Source organism: Eleutherodactylus coqui, chromosome 2, assembly GCF_035609145.1.
Source record: "Eleutherodactylus coqui strain aEleCoq1 chromosome 2, aEleCoq1.hap1, whole genome shotgun sequence".
In the NCBI taxonomy this organism is placed as follows: Eukaryota; Metazoa; Chordata; class Amphibia; order Anura; family Eleutherodactylidae; genus Eleutherodactylus; species Eleutherodactylus coqui.
In genome coordinates, this window is record NC_089838.1 from 30,723,406 (window position 1) to 30,750,406 (window position 27,001).

The 27,001-nt window shown below is 45.4% G+C and overlaps 1 protein-coding gene across 3 annotated transcripts; it reads right to left on the minus strand.

The window, feature by feature from the left end:
- Positions 1–3,253: 3,253 nt before the first annotated feature.
- Positions 3,254–26,902, minus strand: RMND1 (required for meiotic nuclear division 1 homolog). 3 transcript variants are annotated; one of them, XM_066590549.1, is made up of 12 exons: positions 26,805–26,902; positions 24,007–24,388; positions 20,212–20,320; positions 18,893–18,968; positions 16,515–16,554; positions 15,179–15,279; positions 14,970–15,076; positions 13,141–13,205; positions 12,484–12,560; positions 9,195–9,315; positions 6,274–6,390; positions 3,254–5,017 (listed from the first exon to the last, which is right to left on the minus strand). In XM_066590549.1, exons 2-12 carry the CDS (start codon positions 24,379–24,381, stop codon positions 4,985–4,987), a joined length of 1,221 nt encoding a protein of 406 aa, XP_066446646.1. In that variant the 5' UTR covers positions 24,382–24,388; positions 26,805–26,902; the 3' UTR covers positions 3,254–4,984. The 3 variants fall into 3 exon arrangements, with proteins under 3 accessions (XP_066446646.1, XP_066446647.1, XP_066446645.1); XM_066590550.1 differs by lacking the exon at positions 26,805–26,902 and adding an exon at positions 26,495–26,761; XM_066590548.1 differs by lacking the exon at positions 26,805–26,902 and having other exon boundaries at positions 24,007–25,586.
- Positions 26,903–27,001: the final 99 nt, after the last annotated feature.

Here is a 27,001-nt window from a genome sequence, read left to right on the forward strand (position 1 = left end):
GAGGATGTGGAAGAGCTGGGTCTCTACTGCACCTACTGTGGGAATGCCCACATATTCGCCCACTGTGGATCTCGGTATCATTAATGATCAATCGACTGTTGGGGTTGAGAACCATTCTTGAGCGGCAGACAGCCATACTGTTAATGGACCTAGAAAAATTCCCGCCTTACAATAGGAAAATGATAGCACATATCCTTCTTAGGCCGCCTGCACACGGGCGGAAATCCTGCGGCGGGATTTCCGCCACTGAAAGCCTGCATAGGAGTGCATTACAATACGCGCTCCTATGCAAACAAACCGCGGCATGTCCTATTTCTGTGCGGGGCTCGCAGAGCCTCGCACAGAAACGTCACTCACCCGGGCCGCCGGCTCCGGTCTGCACATGCGCCGGCTGCCTGTCAGCCGGCACATGAAAGAGTCGGGGCCGCCGGGCGCGGGTGAGTACGCGCTCCTCTCTGCAGGCGCTCGGGTCGGGTCCCACGGCGAGAATTCTCGCCGCCGGATGCGACCCGCCCGTCTGCAGGCGGCCTTAGTGTCAAGCTGTTGATTGTTAGAGAATGGAAGTCTACAAACGTTCCTACTATAAACAATGCTTAACTATAAAGAAACATGGCAACCCTGGCTAGATGGAATAACAAAGGGATTACTAACATAATAATAATTCTGTATAGCTACTAACGTAAACTCAAGAGGAGCCCGGATAGCAAGGAATAGACCACCTCAAGCTGAAAAATAATTTGATTGATTTATGTACCTCTTCCCTACCCATAACCCCCCTCCCCTGTTATTCTCCCCCCCAGCTCCTTCCCCTTTGCCCACCTCCTTCTTCTCCTTATAACTTTAAAATAACAGTGTAACGAGACACTAAGACACATTGCTTGTATGTATTATTATACATGCCATTGTAAACCATAAATGTATGTACTTGTTAACACTTCAATAAAAAACTATTGGAAATAAATTCTGCATGCGGTACCCAACCTGCTTGTGTGCAGCCGGCCTTAGTGGGGGGCTGGAAAAGTGAGAACCCAAAGATGTCTGTGTTGCAAACTTTACAGAGACAAGTTGTGGCTAGAAGAAATCTGTATGGCGGTCTGGGCCAGATGGGAAAAGTGACCAACTGCAGGGGGGAAATCATCTGGGAATCAGTAAATGTAGCTATATTGTTTGCAGAACTCCTGTGTAGAACTGGTATCTACCGCTGCATGGTAATATCGGTCTTTGTATAAGAATCTAGTAGTGCCGCATGATGCTGCGACAGCAAAATGTGCCCCTAATACACTTGTCTGAAACTGGCCCTATAGTGAAGGAATATACTTCTTCGTTCTGGTGCTATATTAACCCCTTCCTGCTCCAGGATGTACATTTACGTCCTGGAGCGTTGGGGTATATATGAAGAGAGATTGCAAGATGCACTGAAAGATGGCGTTTGTTTTTTTCATTTTACTCCACTTAGAATTTTTAAAAAGTTTTTCAGTACATTATATGGTAAATAAATAGCACCATTGAAAACTACAACTCGTCACGCAAAAAACAAGCCCTCATACAGCGACGTCTATGGATAAATAAAGGCGTTACGATTTTTTTAAAGGGGGGAGGAAAAAACGAAAATGGAAAAAAAAAGGGGGCCGCCTCATGAAGGGGTTAATGATATGAGGTTGTTTCTGGTGCTGTATTTATGTACTGTGCTTGGTTCTGGTGCCGTGTTTACATAATGTGGTTAGTTCTAGTGACAGATTTATGTTAAATAAAGAGAGATTAAGAGTAGAAACACACAATGGGGTTGGCTATAGACTGCCAAATTCATCCACCCATGGTGGCCATTGACAGCCCAACATTGGGAATAACTTGTGTGGCCATTGGCCAAAGCAGGTGGGCATGGTTTGGCTTTGTGTGCTCATCTGCACCATGTACTTTCACCTCTAGGCTACATTCACACAAGCACGGAATGAGCGCGAACATGAACTCTATTCTTTTCCGCGTCGTGGGATGGGGTGGGGCGAAGCTTAGCTCAGCCCCAACCCCTCCCATTGAAAACAGCTGGAGTGGAGGAGAAAAGGTAGAGAGTCGGTGGGGGGGGGGGGCGCAAGACAGCTCAGATGGCAGCAGATATCGGCTGGTCATGAAAATGGCGGCCAATGGCAGCCTGTGAATAAGCCCTAAGGGTGTATTCACACATAGCTGTCCCTTCAATTCACATGAAAGCTGAGCTCTGATTAGTTGATATGGGCAAGAGTTCCAGTTTTGTAATAATAAGGTGTCCTTGTCTGCAGTGGGCGGGAGCTCAGCTCCTGCTCCTGGCTCTTCCATCCTCCTCCCCCTGCAGACAAGGACACCGTATATTGGCTCGGCGTGAAAACCGAGCCGATAGACGGTCGTCTGAAATAGCCCTTATAGTCTGGCTTGCTGCATTGTGCCGACCCTACGGCCATTGTGCCAGTCTTATGGCCATTGTACCTGCTTAGCGGCCATCGTGCCTGCTCTGCACCTTATCAGGTATTGCGTTTTTGGCGCTTTTCCAGTGAAATATGTTTTTGTGTTCCCCCTCACCTCTGATTTTAATTTACTTTACAGTGAGATAGTGTAGGTTCTGAGGGACGCGGTGTGGACTTGCCATTCGACCTGTCAGCTTACGCATCTTGGCCAAAATGCTAACTAACACCCGCATTTTATTAGTGCGTATCAATATTTCCTTTATGCTGTTTGCTATAGACTTCTGGGGGAGCCTAAGATGTCAGCCAGTGCGGCCCACTGTTGAGATATGGGGGCAACCCACTGCTATGTCAGTGTGAGCTGTAATCCTGTATTGTGGGACGCACCCATCGATTGGCTGGCTTCTGTGGTATCGTTCACACTGCAGAAGAGGTTGTCTGCAGTCACTTCTCTTCAATTTGGGCTGGGTAGAGTGGGTGGCTGCATATAAGTCTGTAGTGGACAGTTTAGCTCCTCTGGTTTATAGTTTGGCTTGCTGCATATTGTTAGGTCCTACGGCCATTGTGCCGACCCTACGGCCATTGTGCCAACCCTACGGCCATTGTGCCAGTCTTATGGTGATTGTGCCTGCTTAGCGGCCATCGTGCCTGCTCTGCACCTTATCAGGTATTGCATTTTTGGCTCTTTTCCAGTGAAATATGTTTTTATGTTCCCCCTTCCCTCTGTGATTTCAGAAGAACAAGGAAAGAGCAGACAGAAGTTGCAGCAAGATGAGGTTTCATTTTTTCTGGAGTTGAACTGCTGCCCATAGTCCCCACCATCACTATAAACACATTGGTCTTTATTCCATGCCCATGCAGCCACCAGTGCAGGACACAGTCTTACAGAGTTTTGCACATACTTCAGTTGTCTGCATGCAAGTTTGCAGAGTAAATATACATAACAGCATAAAGTGTCATATATTAAAGGACAATAAAGGCATTCTTCACATTTGTCATAATTAAAACACACAAATACATTGATAATTTCACATATTATACGACATGCACTTCATTAGAGCCCGCGGCCCTTCCACGACTGGAGCTCCCTGCCTGGAGATCAGACCGATGACCCCCGGAGCGCAGCATAAAATGCTGTTACAGGTTTTCCGTGGATCAGTTGCAGCATGAAGCCCTATTAGATGGGAGAATCTAGCGATCGGAGTGACTTCCAATGAAGCCTGATTGGCATTACTAGACTAGCAGGACCAGGGTTTCACTGCCAACCTTGCGGGTGTGCGGAGAGTATATGAGAATGGTGTGATAGACGAAAAACATCCAGCCCTAGGGGATCCTGCGGACACAAACGGCTCATTGACGAAAGCGGACAGAAGAAGACGCATTAACGTATTCTGATGAACACACGCGGCCCCGTCAGGGACACTGCAGCCGAATACAATACTGGTGTTCAAACTAAGGTACCAAAATACACAATGCTAGTTCCTTAGTACTGATGGACTATAGCAGCAGACAACCAGTTCCAGCGCCATTGTGTCTAAGAGAAACTGATAGACGAGACTCCGGAGGGCAAAAGTGCGCAAATTTACAAATTATTAAAAGAATTCTCCAGATTTCTGTAAATAAAGCGTAGTCATTCCATAAGCTGCAACTTTGTGCTTAAATTTTTTTATAGTTTTCATAATCTCTACTTGCTGTCAGTGAATGGAACTGCTGCAGAGAACAAATTAAACATTGAGTGTGTCAATTTGCCAAGGGCGAGAAGGAATCTTGAAAACAGACAAAGTAAAAGGTTGCAAAATGGAAGGAGGAAAAATCAAATGGTCCATAAAATGCATCAGAAAACACCTTCACTGTGGGAGATAGTTGATGGTCCCTCAAGAAAAATTTGAGTTTCCTGTTGTATTTACTACTGAGACTACCAGGCGCAAAATGTTTTTCTGGCTGTTGCTTAGAGGACATGGCCATGGGTGACACTGGCGATCCCCTACATTTAGGAGAAGTGACCGTAAAGCACATTTTAGACAGGCATATCCTGAATGAACACCCTGCCACCCGATCATCTACCCATGTGAAGGTGCTGCCAGTCACCTGACGATGTGTTTTTGCTCGTTTGTCGGGTGATCACACCCTTCATGCAGCATTGGAAATTCTCGTTGTTGGCAGCACAGCACTCCATGTAAATGGGACATGTGCTGCCAACAGCCATTAACCTGTATAGGAGATTAATGAACGTGTACATAATCATTCATCCCCCACATCGTCTGAATCTCCACCTGTGAAGACTGGATAAACAGGCGCCAATCTGATTAACTGGCACTCGTTATACGGTAAGATCAAGCCATGTAAAAGGACCATGAGATGGTATACTGCATGACAAGTGACAAATCACTTTAAGTTTTATCTTCTTCAGTCAGTTGTGTCAAAATGCTCCGTGGGGACTTAGGGACAGATTCTGTTCAATATCACGTAGGATCCCCTCTAGGCATTACGTGGTCATCCACGGAGTTAATTGTCATGATGGGACAACCCCTGTGATGTCCTAGCTCCAGCCTTCAGAAAATGACTCTTCCGAGCTCAAACAGCACCTGAAAAACATAAAAGAGAAGGATATTAGAAGATAAATGTAGGACATAATATACTTGGGGGCTATGTCTGGTATTGCTGCTCAGTAGAGATGAGCGAGCATGCTCGTTTAAAGGGGTTAAAGGGTTTAAAGGGTCTTATCGAGTAGCTGTGTACTCGCCCGAGCAGCATGTGGGAGGCGGCGGGGGCCAGCGGGTGTGGAGCAGGGGGCAGCAGGTGAAGAGAGAGAGATTCTCTAACTCTCCCCCCGCTCAACCCCGCCACTCCCCCGCATGCTGCTCCGGCAAGTACACAGTTACTCGATAAGACTTCTACTCGTTCAAGCAGCAGCCTTAAACGAGCGTGCTCGCTCATCTCTACTGCTCAGGTTCAGTGGAGCCAAGCTGCAATAGCGGACAAAACCTGTGGACAGATGTGCCACTCTATACCAACCCTTCAGTACTTAAGCAAAGCCAAGTCCCATCCATGACTGCCAAGAACTAATAGAGTAAAGCAGCTGTATATGGGTTTACTACAGAACGCTGTGGATTTGTGATGAGGGTTTTGCACGCTTTACATGTTTTATGTAAAATTACGCGGCTGAAAACTACATGACGAAACCTCACTGTTGCGGGCAGAACCGTTATGGTAATTTTGCTCACTAATGCTACGACCAACAGTCACATCTATACTGGAGGCTCTGATGCAGATCCAACATAAAATCTTAAATTAATTAGGACCACATGCCATACCAGTTCATCCGGGACGGCATGTTGGAAATCAGCCAGACCCAATTATAGCCAATAGGGTCCAACCAGCATCGTATATGCTGCCCTCCCCTCCATCAATTTAGAAATAATGAATCCCTAATAAGCTGTGGCGGAGTATCTCCCATTGTTTTCAATGGGGAAACCTCGCTTCGCACAGCATGCAACCCGCACATGGTGCCGCCAGCCCCATTGAAAAAAAACAAAAAACAGGTTAAGCGATGCAAGGGAACGTCCAAAGATAGGACATGCTGTGACTTGTTTACCGCATCACACCGCAGAGCAATGCTGGAAAATAATTAAAAATAAATTTAAAAAATCGTCCATGTGTATGACCGTATTCGAAAGATTGGGGTTCATATTCGTGCGCTTCGCAATGCACAAATTTCGCCCAATTTTCTGGGCGTGTGAAAATGGCCTAAGGCTCACAAAAGGGATCACCGGTAAAAAAAAGTCTTGAAATAGTTGGTAAAGCCAAGTTTGCGTTTAATCTGGAATATCCAAACACTTACCTCGATGGTGATCAGTATGACGATCATCCATTCCAGTCGCAGGGCGTGTTTCTCATTTAAGTGATTCCGCATCAGATCTGTCAGTTCTGTACAGTGCAGCAGTTTCTCATTAATAACCTAAAATATATTTAAACAAGACAATTTTTGTAAAGCCACTCCATTACCATGCAGAATTTGAAAGATACAGCCCCGGGTCAGCCCGGCAATTAAAGCTAAATCATGAGCATAATAACATCCTAAGGAGACCATCCTTAAACCATTACCATATGCCATATAAGCATTAGAGATGAGCGAGCGTACTCGGAAAAGCACTACTCGCTCGAGTAATTTGCTTTATCCGAGTATCTCCTGGCTCGTCCCTGAAGATTCGGGTTCCGGCACGGAGCGGGGAGCTGCAGGGGAGAGCGGCGAGGAACGGAGGTAAGATCTTTCTCTCCCTCTCTCCCGCCCGCTCTCCCCTGCTCCCCGATGCGACTCACCTGTCAGCCGCAGCGGCTCCCAAATCTTCAGGGACGAGCACAGCGATACTCGGATAAAGCACATTACTCGAGCGAGTAGTGCTTTTCTGAGTACGCTCGCTCATCTCTAATAAGCACATATGGAGGTCTTAGGGGGAACGCCGTTAGATCACTCAGAGCGGACTCTTTAGGCCCTGCTCTCTGAATCAGTGATATATGCTGATTTCAATAGGCGTCTTCTAATTCTTCAAGTGTAGGTATTAGGCTGGGTTCACATAGGGCGGATTTGCCGTGGAAGTTCGCTGTGGCAAATCCCGGGTTCAGCCAGTCATGTGGACGAGATTTGTCCACACGGGACGGCCAATCCGTCGCAGCAAAGTTAGCGCTGCGGCATAAATTCCCGGGACGCGCCTGTCTATTTATTTTTTCTATTGCCGCCGCCCTGCTCTCTATGGGAACGCCGTCCGCAACGGAAAAACATGCGGCCAAGCCACTCCAAAACCCATGCCTAAGTGCTTCGGGTTTTGAAGCTACAGTTTCCCGGCGGAAATCTCGCAGTTCTTCGCTGCGGCAAATCCGTGAGATTTCCAGTGGGATTCTGCCCTGTGAGAACCCATCCTTAAGGTTTTTGTTTGCCTTAATAGTTCCATGGTCCTTTGTTGAGTAATTTCATACCATGTCTCCCCAAAGGTTTGAGATTTATTCTTCAGCTGCAGAGCTCCAAATCTCCTGTTCCCCTTCAGATAACAATAGAGTCAAATGAGAATATTCTGGTTGCCAACTACCACCACTAGGGGGAGCTTATTGTATACAGATTTATTATTCAGTTCAAATGGGACCTGTGTAAATCTTTATTAAAATGACCCTCTGGATTAGGGACAAAATTCTGCACCAGGGCTGAAGGGCGTATATTACCTGCAGTCCTTCTCTCCCATCCCTCCGATCCACTGGTCCCAGGTCTTGTTTCCAGCTGTCAAAGATGGATGACACAATCTTCAGACTACCTAATCCCCACAATGCATTGGTAGCGTTCAGACTTTTAAAGCACTATACCTGCTTTCTGATTGGCAAGAGCGGCTCATGTGGTCTGACTGACCAATCAGAGAGCAGTGCACAGCATGAATTAGGTAGTTAGAAAAGTGCTGCGGCCATCTCAGATGGCTGACAACAAGGCTGGATCTGGCAGACTGAAGGTAATATATCCCCTCTTACCCAGTTCCCGGGACAGAAACTTGCTAGAAACTAGAGCGTTGCTTTAATTGTATAGCAGGGGCTTTGGAGCTCTATAAGAAGAGCAAAACTCCAACCATTATAACGATATAGAGTGAAATGTAAGGGGTTTTCCAGGAGTGAAAAGTTTCTATTTGCAGGGAAAGGTTAATATAAGGCCCAACTCTGTTGTACCCCATGGTCCATATCACTCCAATTTCAGAAAAAGTGCCGTCCAGCGATTGTGCTATGAACGGCATGTGACCGCAGATGTAGCAGCGCCAACTTAATTGGCTCCTCTTGACCTCCTTCAGACCTTTTATATTCTCCATTGATGCAAGAACCCCGCTCCAAGGTTCATTCCATTCTTGAGGGTATCATAAATTTATACTCCAAAAATTCTTCCGTGACGCAAGTTGCCCTTCAGTATAATAACTCTCCTCTGCCCTGTGCTCGGTCCGTGACCACAAAAATGTTTTGCCATTTTTATGAGCGTAAACACATGGCGTATTTATTTGAGCGTATAGACTGCCAGTAGATACAAAAACGCAAGGCAACAGAGAATGGTTCGTAAATACGCTGCGGCTGAAATATGTATACAGCTGTATCGCACCCTTAATTAGTAGAAGAATCTATTTTAAAAAAAAATAAAAAAATCACCAAAAAAGAAAACAATAGAAGCAACTGATGGCATCTTCTGTGGCAGTACCAGCTGGCTGGGCAACCCTTTTAACATTGTGCTTAGACAAGAGTTACTAAATCTCCTCTGCCACCGATATCACATCCTTCTGGTGGTTGAGTCTGTAGGATGGAAGAGGACATGATGATGTAATAAACAGTGCTGTGCAACCTGATTGTTGGGTGTGAATGTCCCTCCAAACATTCGTTGGTTGATCATCGGGCCATGTAAAAGGAACAGATGGACGCCTGTTCATCGACTGATCTTTGATTTTCAGCAAGCATAAAAATGCTTGCCGATTGGCTGTACATCTCCCTGTGGGATGGGACAATGTACAGCCGGCCTATGGGAGAGAGGGATTGTAGGTACAATTATTCATCCCCGTAGGCGATTCTTGGCTCATGTAAATGAAAAGCAACCGAACAACATGGTTGTGGAGCACCGCTTGTTACATGACTTATTTAGTCACTGACTAAGCACACCTCAATGGATGTATCTATACCCCCCTCTGGGGATAGAACGGAGTCGGTATGAAAAACTTTTCACATCGGAATAAAGTTGAATTAAAGTTTCACCTTGACTCTGCGGTTTATGCTGAGGAATTGACAAGTTTTATCATAGAGCTGCTCAAGATTTTCTCTGTCCCAGTAAAAGTCTGGAGTGAGGAGAAGGTCCGAGCTTAGGTTTATGCGGTGTCTGGGAAAAGAGAAAGATTGAGACAACGATGTTACTCAAGTCGGCCATACCAGGGGTGTACTCCGGGTTCAGTGAAGGAAGAAGGCGTTATGCCTATACAGCACACAACTGGACAATCACCGATAGACACAGGTATTATAAGGCGGTAAAAATGTAACTACTGTGCTCCCCCGAAAAAAAGCCCAATCCTATTTTCAGGGGGGAGAGGCTTGAAATATAAGCCCTCCCCCCAAAAATAAGCCCTAGCTACTCTATGTTAAAAAAAAGCAATACTCACCTAGCCGCCAACATCTGTGTCTCTCGGGCTGGTCTCTGGTGCTGTGGCAGGCTGCAGTCCTCAACGCTGACAGGATTCTCTTCTGGTGACGGGGCTTTGAATACCCCCCCTCCGGTAAGAGAGCACTGTGCTTGGATCGAGCGCCAGCTGTATGGCTGTGATTGGTTCATCGAGCGCCGGCTCTGATTGGCTGGCGCTTAATCCAATCACAGCACTCTCTTACTAGAGGCAGAGTATTCAAAGCCCTGTCACCAGAAAAGAATCCTGTCAGCGCTGAGGACTGCAGCCTGCCACAGCGCCGGAGACCAGCGCGAGAGACACAGATGCCGGTGGCTAGGTGAGTATTGCTTTTTTACCTACCTTATTGCCTATACTCACTAGCCGCCGGCGTCTTGGGTCCCCACGCTGCTGAAGTTCTCAGCGCTGACAGGATTCTCTTCTCCTGGAAACTGCGCCTTGAATACTTCGCCTCCGATAAGAGCTGTGTTTGGATCGCGCGACAGCCAATCAGAGCCGGCACTAGATGAACCAATCAATCACAGCGCTTACCGGAAGCGGGGTATTCAAAGCCCACTTACAAGGAGAAAAGAATCCTGTCAGCACTGAGGACTACAGTAGCATTGGGACCAGCGCAAGGGACACAGATGCCGGCGGCTGGGTAAGTATATAAAACACCCCCGAAAATAAGGCACTGTGCCTCTTTTGACACAAAAATTAATATAAAACATGGTATATAACATAGATTATGCTGCCAAACTGTACACAACACTATAACCGCCATACGGTGCACATAAAACCCTACCACGCGGTGAGATAATGCCTCTATATGATCATTTTTTATTTCTTTCAACAGACTCAATAGCTCTTCCACAGTTCTATGTATGTGAATGGACCACAGAATAGGGCTCTGTGCACAGTATACGGTTTTTTTTCTGAGGTACTATAAAGTGCAGTCTGCTGCTCTTTGCTGCATACAGTCAGTATACAATATTAACTTGTTCCAGGACGACCATTGTACATTGATAATATTGCATACTATAAGCATAACTCTATGGAAAACTGGTAATTGGTTCCAAATTCTGAAAATGTCAATTAATAAGAATATAAAATGACAATTACAGAAAATGAAGCAGATAAAGCAAGTCCTTCCATGTAACAGTCAGAAAGAGTTGCTGGAAGTTGTAAATCACTTTCTATGGTGAGAGCAGGAGCTTCTTCAGGATCTGTGCAGAACATATAATGTACCAGATGATACAAACGATGTCCAGTAATTAACACAAGAGGACAGAATGCGGTTACAAACACATCTGGATGCATTGGGGGCAAATGAGACCCAACACTGACAGCTGTAAGGTTATACACACGGGCAGGGCTGTATGTAAAGCTGGGTCTGAGGCCAAATGTGCCCCATGAAGAACACATTTACACTGGCAATTATTGTCACCATTTGATCGTAATAATAATTGCGCAATATTAATGAAGAAGATGATCAATGGTTATAAAATCATTTAACTTTCAACCTTCATCAATTCTGCTGCTATCTAGATACAGTAAAAGAACTGAACTTGCTACATAGATACAGTAACAAATTCAAGATAATTCAAGAACCAACGTTACTACGTAGATGCAGTACCGAAATCAAGCTTACTACATAGATACGGTACCAGAATCAAGCTTACTACATAGATACGGTACCAGAATCAAGCTTACTACATAAATACGGTACCAGAATCAAGTTTAAGGTTGCCTCTGTCAGCATAATAATATATCCACTGCCAGTATTTAAAAACAAAAAAACAGATCCATTAAAAACAAAAAGTAGACATACAATACCGCCACCCAATATATACCCGGCCCGATACTGCGCTTGTCAACCATGTATGCAAGGCATTTTTCATGCAAAACTGCCTCGCATCACTTCAATGAAATTGCGATCCTCCTTTGCAACTGGCTGCACACGGACAGTAAAAAAACACAGCATGTCCTATTTTCGTCTGTTTCATATACATGACCGGCATTTGGACATGAGTCCATTTGTAGTCCAATAAACTTGGAGCATCTTTTGCTGCACTGCGCCAGAAATGGAAATCTACGCCTATGAACTGGCGTAGATTTGCCCTACAATTTGTACTAAGTTGTAGTATATCTGTCGGGCTGCAGAAGCCCCGCCTTTTCTGTTAAACTCCACCTACTTTACCCCAAATTCCATCCCTTTTCTCACCCCTTTTGAAAAACAAAAATTAAAAGGGTTGTCCCGCGCCAAAACGGGTTGTTTTTTTTTTGCATAGGCCCCCCGTTCAGCGCAGGACAAACCCAAGGGATGTGTTGAAATTTAAAAAAAAAAATTTTACTTACCCGAATCCCCTCTCTGCAACTTCTCCCTTCTTTTCCTCCAAGAAGGCCGCCGGGATCTTCACCCACGATGCACCGCGGGTCTTCTCCCATGGTGCACAGTGGGCTCTGTGCGGTCCATTGCCGATTCCAGCCTCCTGATTGGCTGGAATCGGCACACGTGACGGGGCGGAGCTACGCAATGATGCGTAGAAGGTGGCGGAGCCAGAACGCCGCTCGTGCCCGGACCGACCAGAAGGGAGAAGACCCTTCTGTGCAAGCGCGTCTAATCGGGCGATTAGACGCTGAAATTAGACGGCACCATGGAGACGGGGACGCCAGCGCAGGGAAGGTGAGTATATAACTTCTGTATGGCCAATATTTAATGCACGATGTATATTACAAAGTGCATGTATATGGCCATACAGAAGTGTATAACCCCACTTGCTTTCGCGGGACAACCCCTTTAAGTTGCAGATTTTAGTACACATCTGGCGAGCCCCTTCATGTCATAACACTGAGGTAAAGCCTTTGCTGAATTCTCCCCTCCATACCTTTACCTTAGTGCGAACAGCTCCCCAATTTTCTGCATAACGTCATCGTGAGACAGCTTCAGTTTTTTTCTGGCTTTCAGCACCTGAAATATGAAATGAATAGATTTTATGTTTAGAGCTAAAATGAAACATCACTAAGTCAAAGGTCACTAAGAACAAACGTGACACAGGAAAATACTACAATAAGGCCTCATGTAGGCGGGTAAATGTTTGCTGCAGAATTCGGAGCGGGCGTCCGCCTCCGAATTGCACAGCAATAACCCTCCATAGCATGCTATGGAAAAACGATTCTTCATGACACAAGTGGAAACCAATTGCAGTTTCCGCTCGCGGTTGAAGAGTCGCGGGAAAAGCAGGATATTTTAAAAGAAAAATCTGTACTGCGGATATGCGCCGGCTGGTATGTTCGCACACATTCGCAGAACAGCAGAAAGAAGACCCGGACAAGTACGCAGGGTCGCCGGCATGGGCGGATTGCATGCAGGATTCCCATGCGGAATCTACATGTGCCTTGGACATGAGGACTAACCCAGAACTTCATGATCTGTAAAGCTTGTGACATGCAACTAATATAGTCCCATGTGTCGGTCAGGGGTCCTCTGATTATTCATTGGGACTAATACAGAAAACTTAGTGAGCACTGTCAGTACATTAATGGCTTACCTCTGGAATCGATTGGATAGACTCAACAAAGGTATCCAGAGTCGACTCCCACATCGCCAGCTTCACTGCGAAATACATCAAAATAATATAATATATACAATATATTCTTGTACAATGGTGGTGACAGTATACTGAGAATGGTGTGATTGGGGAAAAACATCCAGCAAAGGGGGATCCTGTGGACACAAGCAACTTGTCAACAATAGGGGTCAGAGGAGGATGTCAAGAATCACTACGATGTACAGGTGGTGCATAGTCAAGCAAACTGTAACTGAATACAATGCTGACGCTCCAACTAAAATGTCTAAATGCACAACTCGTTGTTCCTCAGCACGGATGTGCTATAACAGCAGATGACCAGTTCAAGCGCCATTGTTGCCTAACAGAAAGACACAACTGCAGTGGACAAAAGAGCGCAAACACTGGATCACTAAGCTTGGAAAAAGATCACCTGGTCAGAGGAATCCAGATTTCTGTTGCTCGGTGCTGATTGGAGGTCAGAATTTGGTGCAAGCAACATGAATTGATGACCCCTTCCTGTCAGCTGTTCAAAACATGCTATGGCCTCCATCTAATTTGCTGTGGTTGCAAAAAGCTGTCTTAGGGTGCCTACAACCCCCCCCCCCCAGCGATACTTTTTCTTGCGATGCGAGAGCGATGATTATGAAACCAATGATTTGCAGCGCAGAGAAACAATCTGCGATATCGCTCAGTGTTTTCAATGGGGCCGGCAGCAGCAGCGTCTGCCCCATTGAAAACATAGGGAGTACATCGCGGGGACCGTGGGGATGAAGGAATCCTGTGCCACAGCTGTGGCAGAAGTCCGTGATGCTATCCCATTGCTTTCTATGGGGCTGGCACTGCTGCAGCCCAATTGAAAGCAGTGGGTTGCAGGCAACCCCCGCAGCGATGATTTTCGGGGAAGGACTTGAAATATAAGCTCTTCCCTGAAAACCAGCCATAGCTGTAAAAATAAATAAAAATTATACTCACCTAGAAAAGCCGCCCGGCACGTCAGTCTTCTTCCGTGTTCTGGAGGCCGGGGATTGCAAAATCGTCGCCCCCAGAAAGCGCTGGTCTCATTGGCTGAACATTCAGCCAATCACAGGCAGTATACACACACACACACACACACACACACACACACAATAGATCAGTTTTATAGTTCATTCCTCTAGGATACCTTGTATCTAATTTGAGGATCCAGAATGCCTCTCTTTTTAGAAATTTCTTCTCCATATTGCCTCCTCTGTTTATACCTTTTACCGCTTCTATGCTTTGGAACATGAATAATTCAAGATTACCACTATGACAATCTACTATAATAAGTAAATTACCTGAAAGCGCTGCGGAATAAGTTGGCGCTTTACAAATAACAAGATGTACTTATTTCCTTTTCATCTTATACTCACCCATAAGATGTTAATTTCCAAAATGCTCCGTTCTCCAGATATTGCAGCTATTGATTCCTCTGCCCATTGATTGTTTACTGCTTGTTGCCAGGGAAGCAGACCCCCTCTGGTAGGCATTGGCCGGGCTGACATCTGCTGCACATGTGCTTCTGAGATCCCACCCATTAGATTTAGATGAAAAAAGTGTGCAATTACGGTCCTCCTCTGAGGTTTCTAAGAGGCGGTCTCTTTCCTGGCAACGAGCAGTAAACAACCAGAGGGCAGAGGAATCAATATCTGCAACATATGGAGAACGGAGCATTTTGGAAATTAACATCTTATGGTGGAGAGCATTGTTTTGCAATTTCGAACACAATGAATTAGGATTCCCAAGACGGGAATACCCCTTGATGAGCTCATTTAATAAGATGGACTTACCGGACAGGCAAAGCGCATTGGAGAAAGCAAACTTTTGTAGAAGGAGTTCATCAGCCTCCAGCTGAGGATCGAGAATAATTTCTCCTTTCACAAGCCTTGTGTGACCCCTGAGGGGGAAAAATAAAAATAGATGTCATCCCATCAGCGTGTTATATGCCATATTCCTGTGTACAAATGATATCAGCCAGGTCTTACAAGAAAAAGCTTACTCTCCAAAATGATAGTTAATCTCTTCATTCTCCCAGTGAACCAGCGCCACCTCATATGGCTGAATTTCATGACGCTCCAGAATTTGCATCATGTGTTTCATCTGAAACGCAGACAAATATTTACAGGTTAGAAAAACCCGCATCATCCATTCCCTTCATGGCACAACCTTCTAATATTCACTGGGGGAGAATGACGATCTTGCGCCAGTGTTTAGCAGCAGTGCCCTGGGGTAAGACGGGCTAAACTGACTAATAGATGCACACTTCTTAATTAATCTGCTGCATCTTTGTCCATTCCTTCTGCCACAAAAGCAAATCTACACCAGCTGTACAGGGACGCAGAAATGCGCTATAATTTATGCCACATAGTGGCACACATCTGTTGGGCCATGAGAGACAGCACCCTCTTCCTTTAAGCTGTGCCCGCTTTTCCCAAAAGTGGCAAGCTTACTGTAAAAATTAGGAAAAGTTGCAAATCTTGGTGAAAATGTGAATTTTGCCTAAATTAGCTTTTTATAAAAATTCTGGCACAAAGGTGGAGATAAAACCCTTCACTTGAGTTTTAAATGCTTATCATTTTCAAATTTACTGCTTGCTTCCAGCTGACTGAAGCATTCACTGTTTACAGCCTGCAAGTAAGAGTTTATAGCCCCTGCTTCTACAATAAATCAGAAGCATATCGGGTTGTCAGCCGTTAGTCACGGGAAGGAGGGTTTTTTAATCCTTTCTGCCTTCTCCTTTCCCTAGTACGCAGCACTCAATGAGTGCTACGTACTAAAAAGTGAAAGTGGAAGCATAACTTCCACTACGCGAGCCAGCGGTCCCGTGACCGCCGAGATTCCCTGCTACAGCAGAGCTGCAGGGTCCCAGCAGACCCTGATCAGCTATGCCAGTGGCTATTGTCACTACAGGGGATGTTCTCCTTGTAACTGGTGTGGTGCTCCTATGGATGCCTCAGCTACAGTGTAAATGTGTCAAATTTAAAAAATGTTAATGTCCCCCAGAGGTCTTATATGATGTCATGGGGGACATGGATGGTAAAAAACATAATTACATAAATAAGTAAACAAAAATTACAGAATAAAATAAAAATATATACATAAAAAAGAAAATAATACAAAACCGACGCCAAAAAATGAAAAAAGTCAGTGAAAAAATATTAAAAATATAGGGGGGGGAACGCAGCAAAAATAATTTTGGTAGCTGAAGGAAAAAAATATAGGGCAGTAAAATGACCACATGGGTGAAATACCTAAAAAGGATCTGGTCCTTAAGGTACAAAACAGCTTGGGCCTTAAGGGGTTAAGAAAATGAAAATGATAATGACCATACTTACAGCTCTTTTTTCTATGTTCCAAAACACAACTGCCCCTTCCCTGTAAGAAGAATAGGGTTACAATTACCATATGGATGTAGTCAATACGCCGCACATCGTCTCTATATAGAAGGGCTTCAGATTGTTAACTATCCACGATATGAAGTTATATACAGCGAGATCCCTTTAATCAAGCATCTGATAATCTGACACTTGGTTCCAGCACGAAAACTGGAATTTAATGTAGAGGTTCTCCTAGAGTTAACTCTCCTAGCGTGTTTTTAGAAATAATCGCATTCCCCATTAAATGACAATTCTGGAATGTCTTTTCTTAGAACTCTATGTTGAGCCATTCCTCTGTTCTTTTCCTTTTACAATTAAATTGACAACTGGGCGTACCCATTGGGGGGTGGCAGAGGGGGGAGGGGGGTTGTTCCTACACAGTCTGACATTGTCCAATTAGTGCTGATAGTGTAAGACTGTAGAGACACACTCACATGTATTGCGCCTACACGCCAAGATAGTACATGGCGATTGGCGGCATGCAGCAAGTACACACCGTTATTGCATACTTGTTGTGCGTGTGCCTCTCGTGGGCGGCGCACTGCGAGATACGCTCATGTGAGCCTGACCTTAATTAATGGGGTTGTCCAGGAATGCCAAAAAAGACTACTGACCGTGCAGCCTGTGGAAGCCCATCCTAGCGCTAGAGAATACAGGAGTAGACTGAAGGGGCAGAGGGTGCAGTCTAACGTGTAGTGTTACATCCCCTTCACACACCCCTGCCCCCCCTCACGTGTATTCTCCTACACAGGTTTCCACGGGTTGTATGGGTGGCAGCCACTTGTGGCATTCCTGCACAACCCCTTTAAGAACCTTATATAGTGGTGCTGTATATCACATAAGTCCTACTTATGCTATCTATCTACAAACAACCCCTGTGTAGTCAGATCCTGCAGTTATACTTCCTTTCTATGTCTCCTACTTCTTACTTACATACATAAATGTAAGTTAGATAGACTCGAATGTCAATTGAGGATTAGACTACACAAAGTTTGTTTGTAGTCTGTTACCATGGAGACGTATAGGTCTACATAATAAAGCTTCAGGCACAAAACTGTAGAAGGCTTCTAATTAAAATTATTTTCAAAGTTTCTTCAATTTTCATTTTAGATGCATTGGAGCAATAAAATGTTTGCATGAAGAGACCATACTGGACACTGACAATGACCGAGGCCTCCTATTCTGGTCGGACACTGTCAGCTCAGGGTGACATTCACAGACAGGACTTTGATCAGCTGCTATTTGGATGATGGCGTAACTATTGGATTGTGAAAATCAAATAGTCCTCCAGTTCTAATCTGATCTGGAATTTGGAACCAAAAACCGTATTTTAACCCTTTCCAATCCTATTTGTATCCTAGTTTTCCTAGGGGGGTTACTCTTTTTCTGCCGTTATACAACAGCGATATATGCTGGCTAAAGCCAGTACTGCATGAGGTGACACGTTGGATAGGCTCTGACAGCAGAGAGGCTGGCAATATACAGTAAGAGAACCCTGACAGACGTCTTCCAACATCGGAGCTGTACAGCCTTAAATCATAATGTCTTCAGATGTCAGACAGTGGATTGGAAAGGGTTAAAAGGCTGCTTGCATTATACAAACTCTTGTCATTGATCCTATGAGGGTATATGGATGTATGAGGCAATGTCACCTGACCTCAGCAGCCAATCCACTGTGATGACATGGAAGGAATGACCATACTATTCTGCAGGGCCAAAACGCTACATTCACACGGGTGAGCATGATATCGGGCCAAGACACTCACAGCCCATTATCACGCTCGTCAATGTGCGATATTCGCGGCGACGTGATTTTGAATTTTTAAAAAAAAGCATCGCTTCTGCGAAATTGTGAACTGCACATGCGTGTTTCACGTGTGTAAATGGATTGCAAGCGTTACTGTGGAATTCAATGGGGGAAAGAAAAAATAAAGAATTGCTTCCCACTCACATGCACATCAAATGGTATGCGAGTGTCATGCAATTTTTTCCCCCAAGGTCCCATAGGAATTAACAGGCTCATGTGGGGAACGCCCAAGAATACAACATACTGCTGCATAAAAAAAACCCAAAAAACTCATGTGAATAAATCCACTGAAAAGAATCACATCGCACCGAACTAATGCGAGACTCTCGTTCGTGAGAATAAGCCCTCAAGCTGAAGCCAGCTAAGAGAGTCTAAAGTTTGCAGCTTTGGTCCTCATTGTACTAATAGCAGACAATGGAGCCGTTCGGGGTTCCGTCTGGACGCCACTTACAGCTAACCAGATAGAACCCCAGGACGGAAGCCCCAAATGGGGTCCGACGGCAGTGTAAATGTAACCAGATTGTCTTACCTGAAGAAGAAGATGACCCCAGAGTCCTGCTCCTTTGAGACACTCTGCGCTCCTACTACTAACACATTGGAGGCATCTGTAGGAATAAGCATCAACACCATGATTTTTTCCCCCTTAGGGTACGTTCATTCGCCAATTTTGGTGGTTTCACATACACAGTACTTTTCAGAAAATCGCTATGGCGTCCAAATGTAGCTGCAAGTCAATGGAAAAATTATGAAGCTACTACAAATCCCTATTTTATTTATAACCATATCTATACGATAAGGGATAACTTGCTAATTGGTGAGAGTGTCACCACTGAGACCCCCAGTGGTCCCAACAAAAGGGGGGTCCTGTGCCCCCAGATGCCCGTCACCACGGGTATGCTTTTCCAACTGCTGTAACCTCAGCACGAATGGAATGCTGGCCGAGCGTGCGCGATCGCTGCTCCATTTCAGTGCGGTTGCCGGAAAGACCCCGGCACTTGCCAATCTGCTATCTCTGGCAGTCCTATTAAAGGTGAAAGGAGCGACTGTGCTCTTGTGTGATTGGCGCACCATTGAGTCTCCTCCTCACTTTGGAGGCCAATGAGGTCTGTGGATCGAGGATAACTTGTACAACCCCTTTAAGAATAATGTATGTCAGAAATCCACTATATATCCACCATAAATCCACTCTGGCCGGGTGTAGATCTCATTTTAGGTACACGGATGGACCATGAAGCACCTAATGTATCCAAAACATTAGGCACATCTTACTCCAGCAGCGACTATATTATGACTGACTTACGGGGTCTGTTTGTTGTGGCGACTGTTGGGGTCTGATCTCATGGGTGAAAACTTATGATATAAGACATGGCATGCAAAATGGGCAGGTGGGCTCCACGTGGACGGCTCCTTTTGAAGACAATGTAAACCGTCCGTCCTGTGGTCCTTCCACAATGACATTGGGACAAGGTCACCGGTACCCGCATCATCGCCTAGTGACGGCGAAGGGATTTAAAAAAAAAAAAAACTGTACTGCACATGTCGGACGGCGAGCTGTGCGGAACATCCGCAGTACAAGAAAGAAAGAAGCAGGTACATGCGGATGCTGGCCGGGCACAGGGGCGGATTCCACTGTGGGATCCGGAATCTGCCCCGTTTGTATGCAGCCGGCCAAACTTTGATTAAGCCGCATCGAGTGTCAGAAAAGTCGCACAACCAAACGTTGTGTGCGACTCGCTGTTCCACGATTGTTTGAGAGATGCGATTTGGTTGCGATGACTGTTTTTCTCTATTTGTGTCTGCCAGCAGTATTGAACAAGAACATTACATAAAACTGATTCAATCACTTACCTCGAGGCAAGCTTGGCAGCTCACAGTACCCATGTGATGCCAGATCGTGACACAGGGTGCCCAGGTGAAATTCGTCAGCTGTTGCAAAGGCCGTGCAATGCATCACATCCTGAAGGAGAAGAGAGTCTGTCACCATTATAATCCCGCATACGAAGCGTAAAGTCTCTGCTTCTGGGAAAGCTGGGTGGCCACTGATATGGCGGGATGTACGGGAACTTGTCACACAACCTTGTCATTGAATGGCTGTGATTGGTTCATCAAGCGCTGGCTCCGATTGGCTCATCGAGCACTGGCTCAGCCAATCAGAGCAATCTCTTGCTAGAGGCGGGGATTTCAATCCGCTTACCACTAAGAGATGCTCTGTCGCTGATGGCAAGAGCAGGGAAGCCTGACCAACGCCTGCTAGGTGACTATCGCTTGTTTTTTTCCATCTATTGTAGCTAGGGCTGATTTTCGGGGTAGGGCTTATATTTCAAGCCCCCCTCCCCTGTAAATCAGGGTATGTTTAACACAGCCAAAACCGCAGTACGACGTTGTGCCGCATTTTCAGCAGCGCTAAAACTGCTGCCCATTCATTTTCAATGGCTGACGTAGGGCTGAAAACGGCCCAAGATAGAACATAGATCGCTTTCAAGTTGAAGACGCTGCGTTTTGACACTTGTGTGAGCAACCCCATTGAAATGAATGGGAGCGTTGTGCAGCATTTAGCGCAGCGCCGATGCGGCCATTTTTTGTCTTTCTAGGTTTCGTTTCTCCTCTCCACTATTTTTATTTTGCTATACTACTTTTAAAAAATACAATATCTTAAAAAATATATATTTTCTGCTGCCATCTTCTGACCGCCATTACGTTTTCACTTTTCCGTTGATCACGCTATGCCAGGGCTGTTTTTTTGATGGGACATCCTGTGGTTTCTATTCCATTTTGGAGAACATTTTTGCATCACATTTTGTTACATTTTTTCTTGGAGACAGGGTGATCAAAAAAGTGCAATTCTGGTGTTGTGTATTTTACCGTGTGGGATAAATAATGCATTACTTAGATAGATCAGACTTTTACAGACACCGCAATACCAGATGTACCGATATGCTTTTTGGTTTCATTTTTGACATTCTAAATACAGAAAAAGGTGTTTTTAAAACTTATTACTTTTTTTTCCCCCAATAATAATTTGTCATTTATTTTTACTATTATTTTTTAGACCCCCTGAAGGGAACAAGTTTATTTAGACCATATACTGCAATACGTTAGTATTGCAGTATATGGCATTTCTGCTGACATTGTATTAAGAAGTGTCACAAGCACGTATTAATAGGCATAAATACATTGCAACTTTAGAAGGTCGTTGGCTGCCTTGACAAGCAGATGGCACCATGCGGCTCTCATTGCAGGGGGGCTGTTTTAAGACCTCTGATTGGGCTAATTAAATGCTGTATTACCAGTGGCATTTAAATGGTTTAGATAACAGCCATGAACTCCGATTGCGGCTGTTGTGGCTCGATGTCAGCTATCCAGCTATCAGAGACAGACAACACTGCTCGTGTATGGAGCGGGGTCAGCTTCCAAGCCAGTAGTAAATTAACCGCGTGTATCCAGGATGCCCATATGTGTTCTGTGGCAGGAAGGAGTAAATGATTGTGAGAGCCATATTGCTCGTCACTCAGATTAATAAGAGACACATTGGAGTAAAAGTTAAAACACAGGGGCCGATCATTGTGCCTTGCTAGCACCGCTGCCAGTGCATGGTACTAGTCAGTAGGGTTCATAGCACTAGGGCCTCTAGTAGTAGGGCTGGCCTCATGCTAAGTGATGTGGTACCTTCTGTTGCTACCCCCCTCATATGATGTACTATCAGTATGATGCCCAAATAGAAATAACATATTATAGGCCAAATAACACTACTATACAGATGTCTAATTAACAAGGCTATACGATGCCTAAGTAAATCCTGCCATATAGTGCTAAAATAATATACTGTCCGGTACCTAAGTTGCCATACAATGCCCAAGTAAATACCACCATGCAGTGCTGAAATAGGCGATGTACAGTATATTATTTCAGCATTGTATGGTGGTATTTACTTAGGCATTGTGCGGCACTGTGACTTATGGGCCATTTACATGGGACCATTATCACTAAAAATTCCTTTAACCCCTTGAGTGGCACGCCCGGAAATTTTCCGGGATGAGTTCCACTGCTCATAGCAACATAGCCCGGAAGATTTCCGAGCTATGTATCACTATGGGAGCTGCAGAGCACAATGCCACAAGCTGTGACAGTGTGCTCTGCCTGCACAGACCCACAGAGAACAAAGCAAGGGCTTTGAAAAACCAGCAGAAGATATTGCCGATATGCCGTCAATCTCCTGCACTGGTTTGTTTACAGGTTGCCATAGAGACCATCGGCTTGTCAGAAGCAAGCCGATGGTCTCTGTGGCAGGGAGAGCTGGTTGTTAGCTGTCAGAGGACAGCAAGGTACCTGCTCTTACAGCAGAGATCAGAGAAAACCTCCGATCTCTGCTGTGTTAACCCCTTACATGCTGCAGTCGATGTGACTGCAGCATGTAAAGGGCTGTCACTGCAGCATGTAAAGGGCTGTCACCATCGGACCGCCGGAATGTGATCAGGGGTCCTGATGGGTCCCTGTGGAAGTCCCCTAAAGGGACAAAAAAAAATAATTTTTTTTAAAGTTAAAAAATAATAAAAACACTTGTCTGCCTTTAATTTGTAAAAAAAAAAATCAAAAATATAATCACACATGTGGTATCCGTGCATCATAATGACCTAGAGAAGGAAGTTAATACATTATTTAACCCCTTAATGACATGGTCCCTTTTTTTCTTTTTTCCCCATTTCTTTTTTTCCTCCCCCCTGTTTAAAAAATCACAACTTGTCCCACAAAAAACAAGCCCTCGTATGGCCATGTCAATGGAAAAATGAAAAAGTTATGGCTCTTGAGACACAACTGCAAAATTAGTTGAAATTCAATGATTAGACCATTTTTAAAAACCTGCCCTGGTGGGCACGACAGGGTGGTAGGAAACCCGCGACTCAAGGGGTTAAACAAACGAAACCGAGTGATAATCGTCCAGCGTAAATGCAAAAACATAGTTTACTATTTGTTATACACCCAGTGATTGAGCAACAAGTGATAAGATGCTTGTTTGCCTTTCATCACACCTTTATGCAGGCAGTACATTTGTGATTTGTCAGCACCATGTCTCCGGGGGGGAATAGGGATCTGCAGCCAAGAATAATAGTAACTGGTCTGTACAAGCAAACGCCCCGATAATTGCGGCATGTAAATGGAAAAGGGGCTTTTCCCATTACTTAAAATTGCTCCTCAACCACTCTGTCCTTCCTATTGCTGCTGACCAGGACATGTGACTGCTGCAGCCAATCACTGGCTGTAGAAGGTCCCGGCTGTGGCTAGTGATTGGCTGCAGCAGTCACATGTCCTGGTCAGCAGCAACCAGGAACGACAGAGTGGTTGAGGAGCAATTTTACGTAGTGGAAAAACCCCTTTAAATAACGGCTAATCAGATTGCTATATCGTCCATCTCTACGGGTCCAGGCAATAATCTGCCCGGGTTAAAGGAGAAGAAGCAGCGATATCGCATGGACCAGCGATGCAATATCGCTGCGATGTCATGTCGCCTGAGTGAAGGAGGCCTAAGGCCAACACTGCCCACCGATTATGCATTGAAGGCATATCATAGCCATATATGCCTTCCATGTTTGCACGGATTCAACCCCCTACACAACTTGAGAGAACAAGATGGCTACAATGCTTTACCTCAGTCTTTGACAGAGAAGGTAGTTTGGCTCTGGATGGCTGCTTGGTTCTGGAGGACTTCAGGGGTCTCTTGGTGACCGGTCCTGGGAAGGTCCCTTTAGATGCTGCCTCTGAATATAATCTACCTGTGGACATTGTCCTCTGCGTGACATGATGGCAGCTCCAGCATTTAGAACATGAGAGAATCTTCTTGAATGAAGAAACATGTGTGATACCGCCATGCGGGGGCTTCATAGCGAGCGTGGAAGGTACAACACTGGTCCCGTTACTTCTAAATCTGGTCAAGACTCCACGCTGAATGTTCACGTTTTGCGGTTTTCTAGTCCGACACATTTGTGCTGCAAGAGTCAATGTCTTTCGTAGTAGCCCGCTCATCGTATATCTGGTGGAGAAAAAAAATGGGACTCTCGTAAGCAGTAGCATGGAGAAACCATCAGCAAGGTCTGCCAGTGGTATATTAGGATGTGTTCACGCAGGGTCAGAGGTTCTGTTCAGAACCTTCATTGCTGATTTCCACAAAATGCCCAACCAAAATAGTGCAGATTGCCGGGCAGCCAGACGGTAACCGAATGGCCCCCCATTATAGTCAATGGGACTCATTCGGTATCATTCATTTCCACCAAAACAGATCTGTTCGACTTGGCGATTCAGTATTCCTGCTCTCATAAACAGAATCCGTAGTGCTGGCGTGAATGAGCCCTTATGGACGCAAAGCATAAGTGGAGCCATTCTACATGGGTAAAGCAACCACCGAGGGGAAGGATGGGGGGGGGGGGCAGCTGTTGAGCAGTTGGGCCCCCCACAGATCTGCTTTCTGTATGGGTGATAAATAATAGCTGGAGTAACCCTTTCTAATATACATGTTTTAATTTTTCACCATTTTTAATGTCTGCTACCTGTCAGTGAATGGCACCAGTCTTACAACCCAAGGCTGAAGACCCATAACTCAAAGCTGACTTTGCTACAGTTGTAGGCAATTATACATTGGCATAAATCTCCCTCCCGTTCTGATAGTTTGTTACATTGTATCAGTTCGGGTAAAATGTATCAGTTTATAGTCCACCTTGTTTAGTTCACAGAGTGGATACAATTGTAGCAGACTATCATCTCTGAGAAGTATCGTGTTAAAGGGGTATTCAAAGAATTAACATCTATCACCCATCCACAAGACAAGTGCAACTCATGAGACCCCTACAATGAATTATGTTAAGGGGTATCTCATGACCCCCCATCCCTCCTCACGGCATGACTTGTCATAAACTAAGTTAAGGTGCTGATCGATGACGTGACAGGGAGTTGGGCGAGGTATCTTTTATACTCGCCTGCCTCTGCGATCCAGCGCCGTTACCTGGTGAAGATCATGCGGCGCATGAAAATAGGACTCTTCAGATTGTCAAGTGTGCGCTAATCTGCACAAGTCTATGACACCGCATCCGCGCAGCGCCAGGGTTTCATCCCGCGTGCCAACTTCAAAATGGGGATACATCTCCCGGCTCCGGCTCCTTCCCTAACAGCATTATAACTTGAGGCACTTTTACACGGAATGATTCATTCAGATTCCTGCGATCATTCAGTGTAAATAATCATTCAGTGTAAATACATGCAGAAGCCTGAACAACGAATGGTTAAGTATAAACAGGCAGCATGACTTATGAAGGACTGCCTGCTCACTGTGAATGGAGGCGGGTGGGCTGGAACGATCCCCGACCCGCTCTGCATTCATTCATTCATTAGCGATGATCGTTCCGGTGTTGAGGCACCTTTATTTATGATGCTCTGGGAAGGTGACAGGTTCCCTTTAAAGGGCTATTGCCAAGATGGTCTTAGATCACCTATCCACAGGATGAATGGTGATTGGTGGGGGTCTCCCTGTTGAGACTCTTGCCAATCCTGCTTACGTGGGGGGTCTGGTGTCCCCCTTTTCTCCTCACTGAGCTCACTGCGCCCCCTGCAGTGGTGTGGTGCAGTTCCACTGAATATGAATGCAGCAACAATGTGCAATGAGCCCACTCTGACGGGAAGAGAGGGGACACAAGACCCTCATTCTCAGGATCGGTGGGGATCTCAGCTGTGAGAACCCTACTGATCAGACCTATGGACGGGGATAACTCTTCAGGGTATGTTGGATTTACCATGGATTTTCCAAGTGGACTTTCTGCAGGGACCAGGCGCAGCATTACAGGAGCAATAAAGCGGATGACATTTTCAAAATCTCGTCCACACCCCACGCTGCAGAAAAAAACTGCTGCGGAAATGGACGAGCGGCGCGGAATTTAAATCTGCAGAATGCCAATCATAGCAGGGGATTTGCCGGGCGGATGCTACATCTTCAAATAAGGAGGGGAGTTCTGAGGCCAATCAGTGCAGCTTTTGATGTGAATTTTGCGCCGCAAATCCGGCCCATGTGGACATCGCCTTTAAGTCTCATCCATAGCATTTCCGTTACATGTGCGTCTGTCCCGTAGAGGAAACGTACAGTTGGATATACCTTCCCCTGTATTAACGTACAGGCCGTCACCCTGACAAGACCACCAGTTTAGTCAGCAGGACTTCTAGCATTATCCTCACACAGACTATTCGGTTGGTAGACCAATTTTCATGCATGAAGAGGATGTCGCCATTGCTGATAATTTCACTGCTAAATAACTTTGTGCTGTTATGTACTAAACCCTAATGGCAGACTACAAAACATTCTCGATCTACTTCAAGTACTGTCTATAATGGGAGAATACAATAGTCATCCCTGAACAGCGGGGAATCGAACCCGCGACCTTCACACCACAAGCCGCTGCACTTACCTACATGAGGACAAACCACGCCCACCACGAGTTCCCACTAACCCTGTCTCCTCATGTCGACTTTAGACACTTCCTGGTGGCACTGTAACTTTTTCCACAACACTTCTGCCCTATTCAGCAATTCCAGCAACCTGATTGGTTGTTTGGGTTGGCTGATTCACAAAACAACCAATCAGATTGCAGGAATTGCTAAATAG

Bases quoted from the DNA above. Each gene is read 5' to 3' on its own strand.
- RMND1 (XM_066590548.1), bottom strand. From the start codon at position 24,429: ATGCTACTGCTTACGAGAGTCCCATTTTTTTTCTCCACCAGATATACG. The intron at 15,077-15,178 runs GTAAGCTTTTTC...TTTCCCCCTCAG, and splicing joins ATTAACTATCATTTTGGAGA to GGGTCACACAAGGCTTGTGA. The intron at 9,316-12,483 runs GTAAAGGTATGG...CTCTTTTCCCAG, and splicing joins GGGGAGCTGTTCGCACTAAG to ACACCGCATAAACCTAAGCT.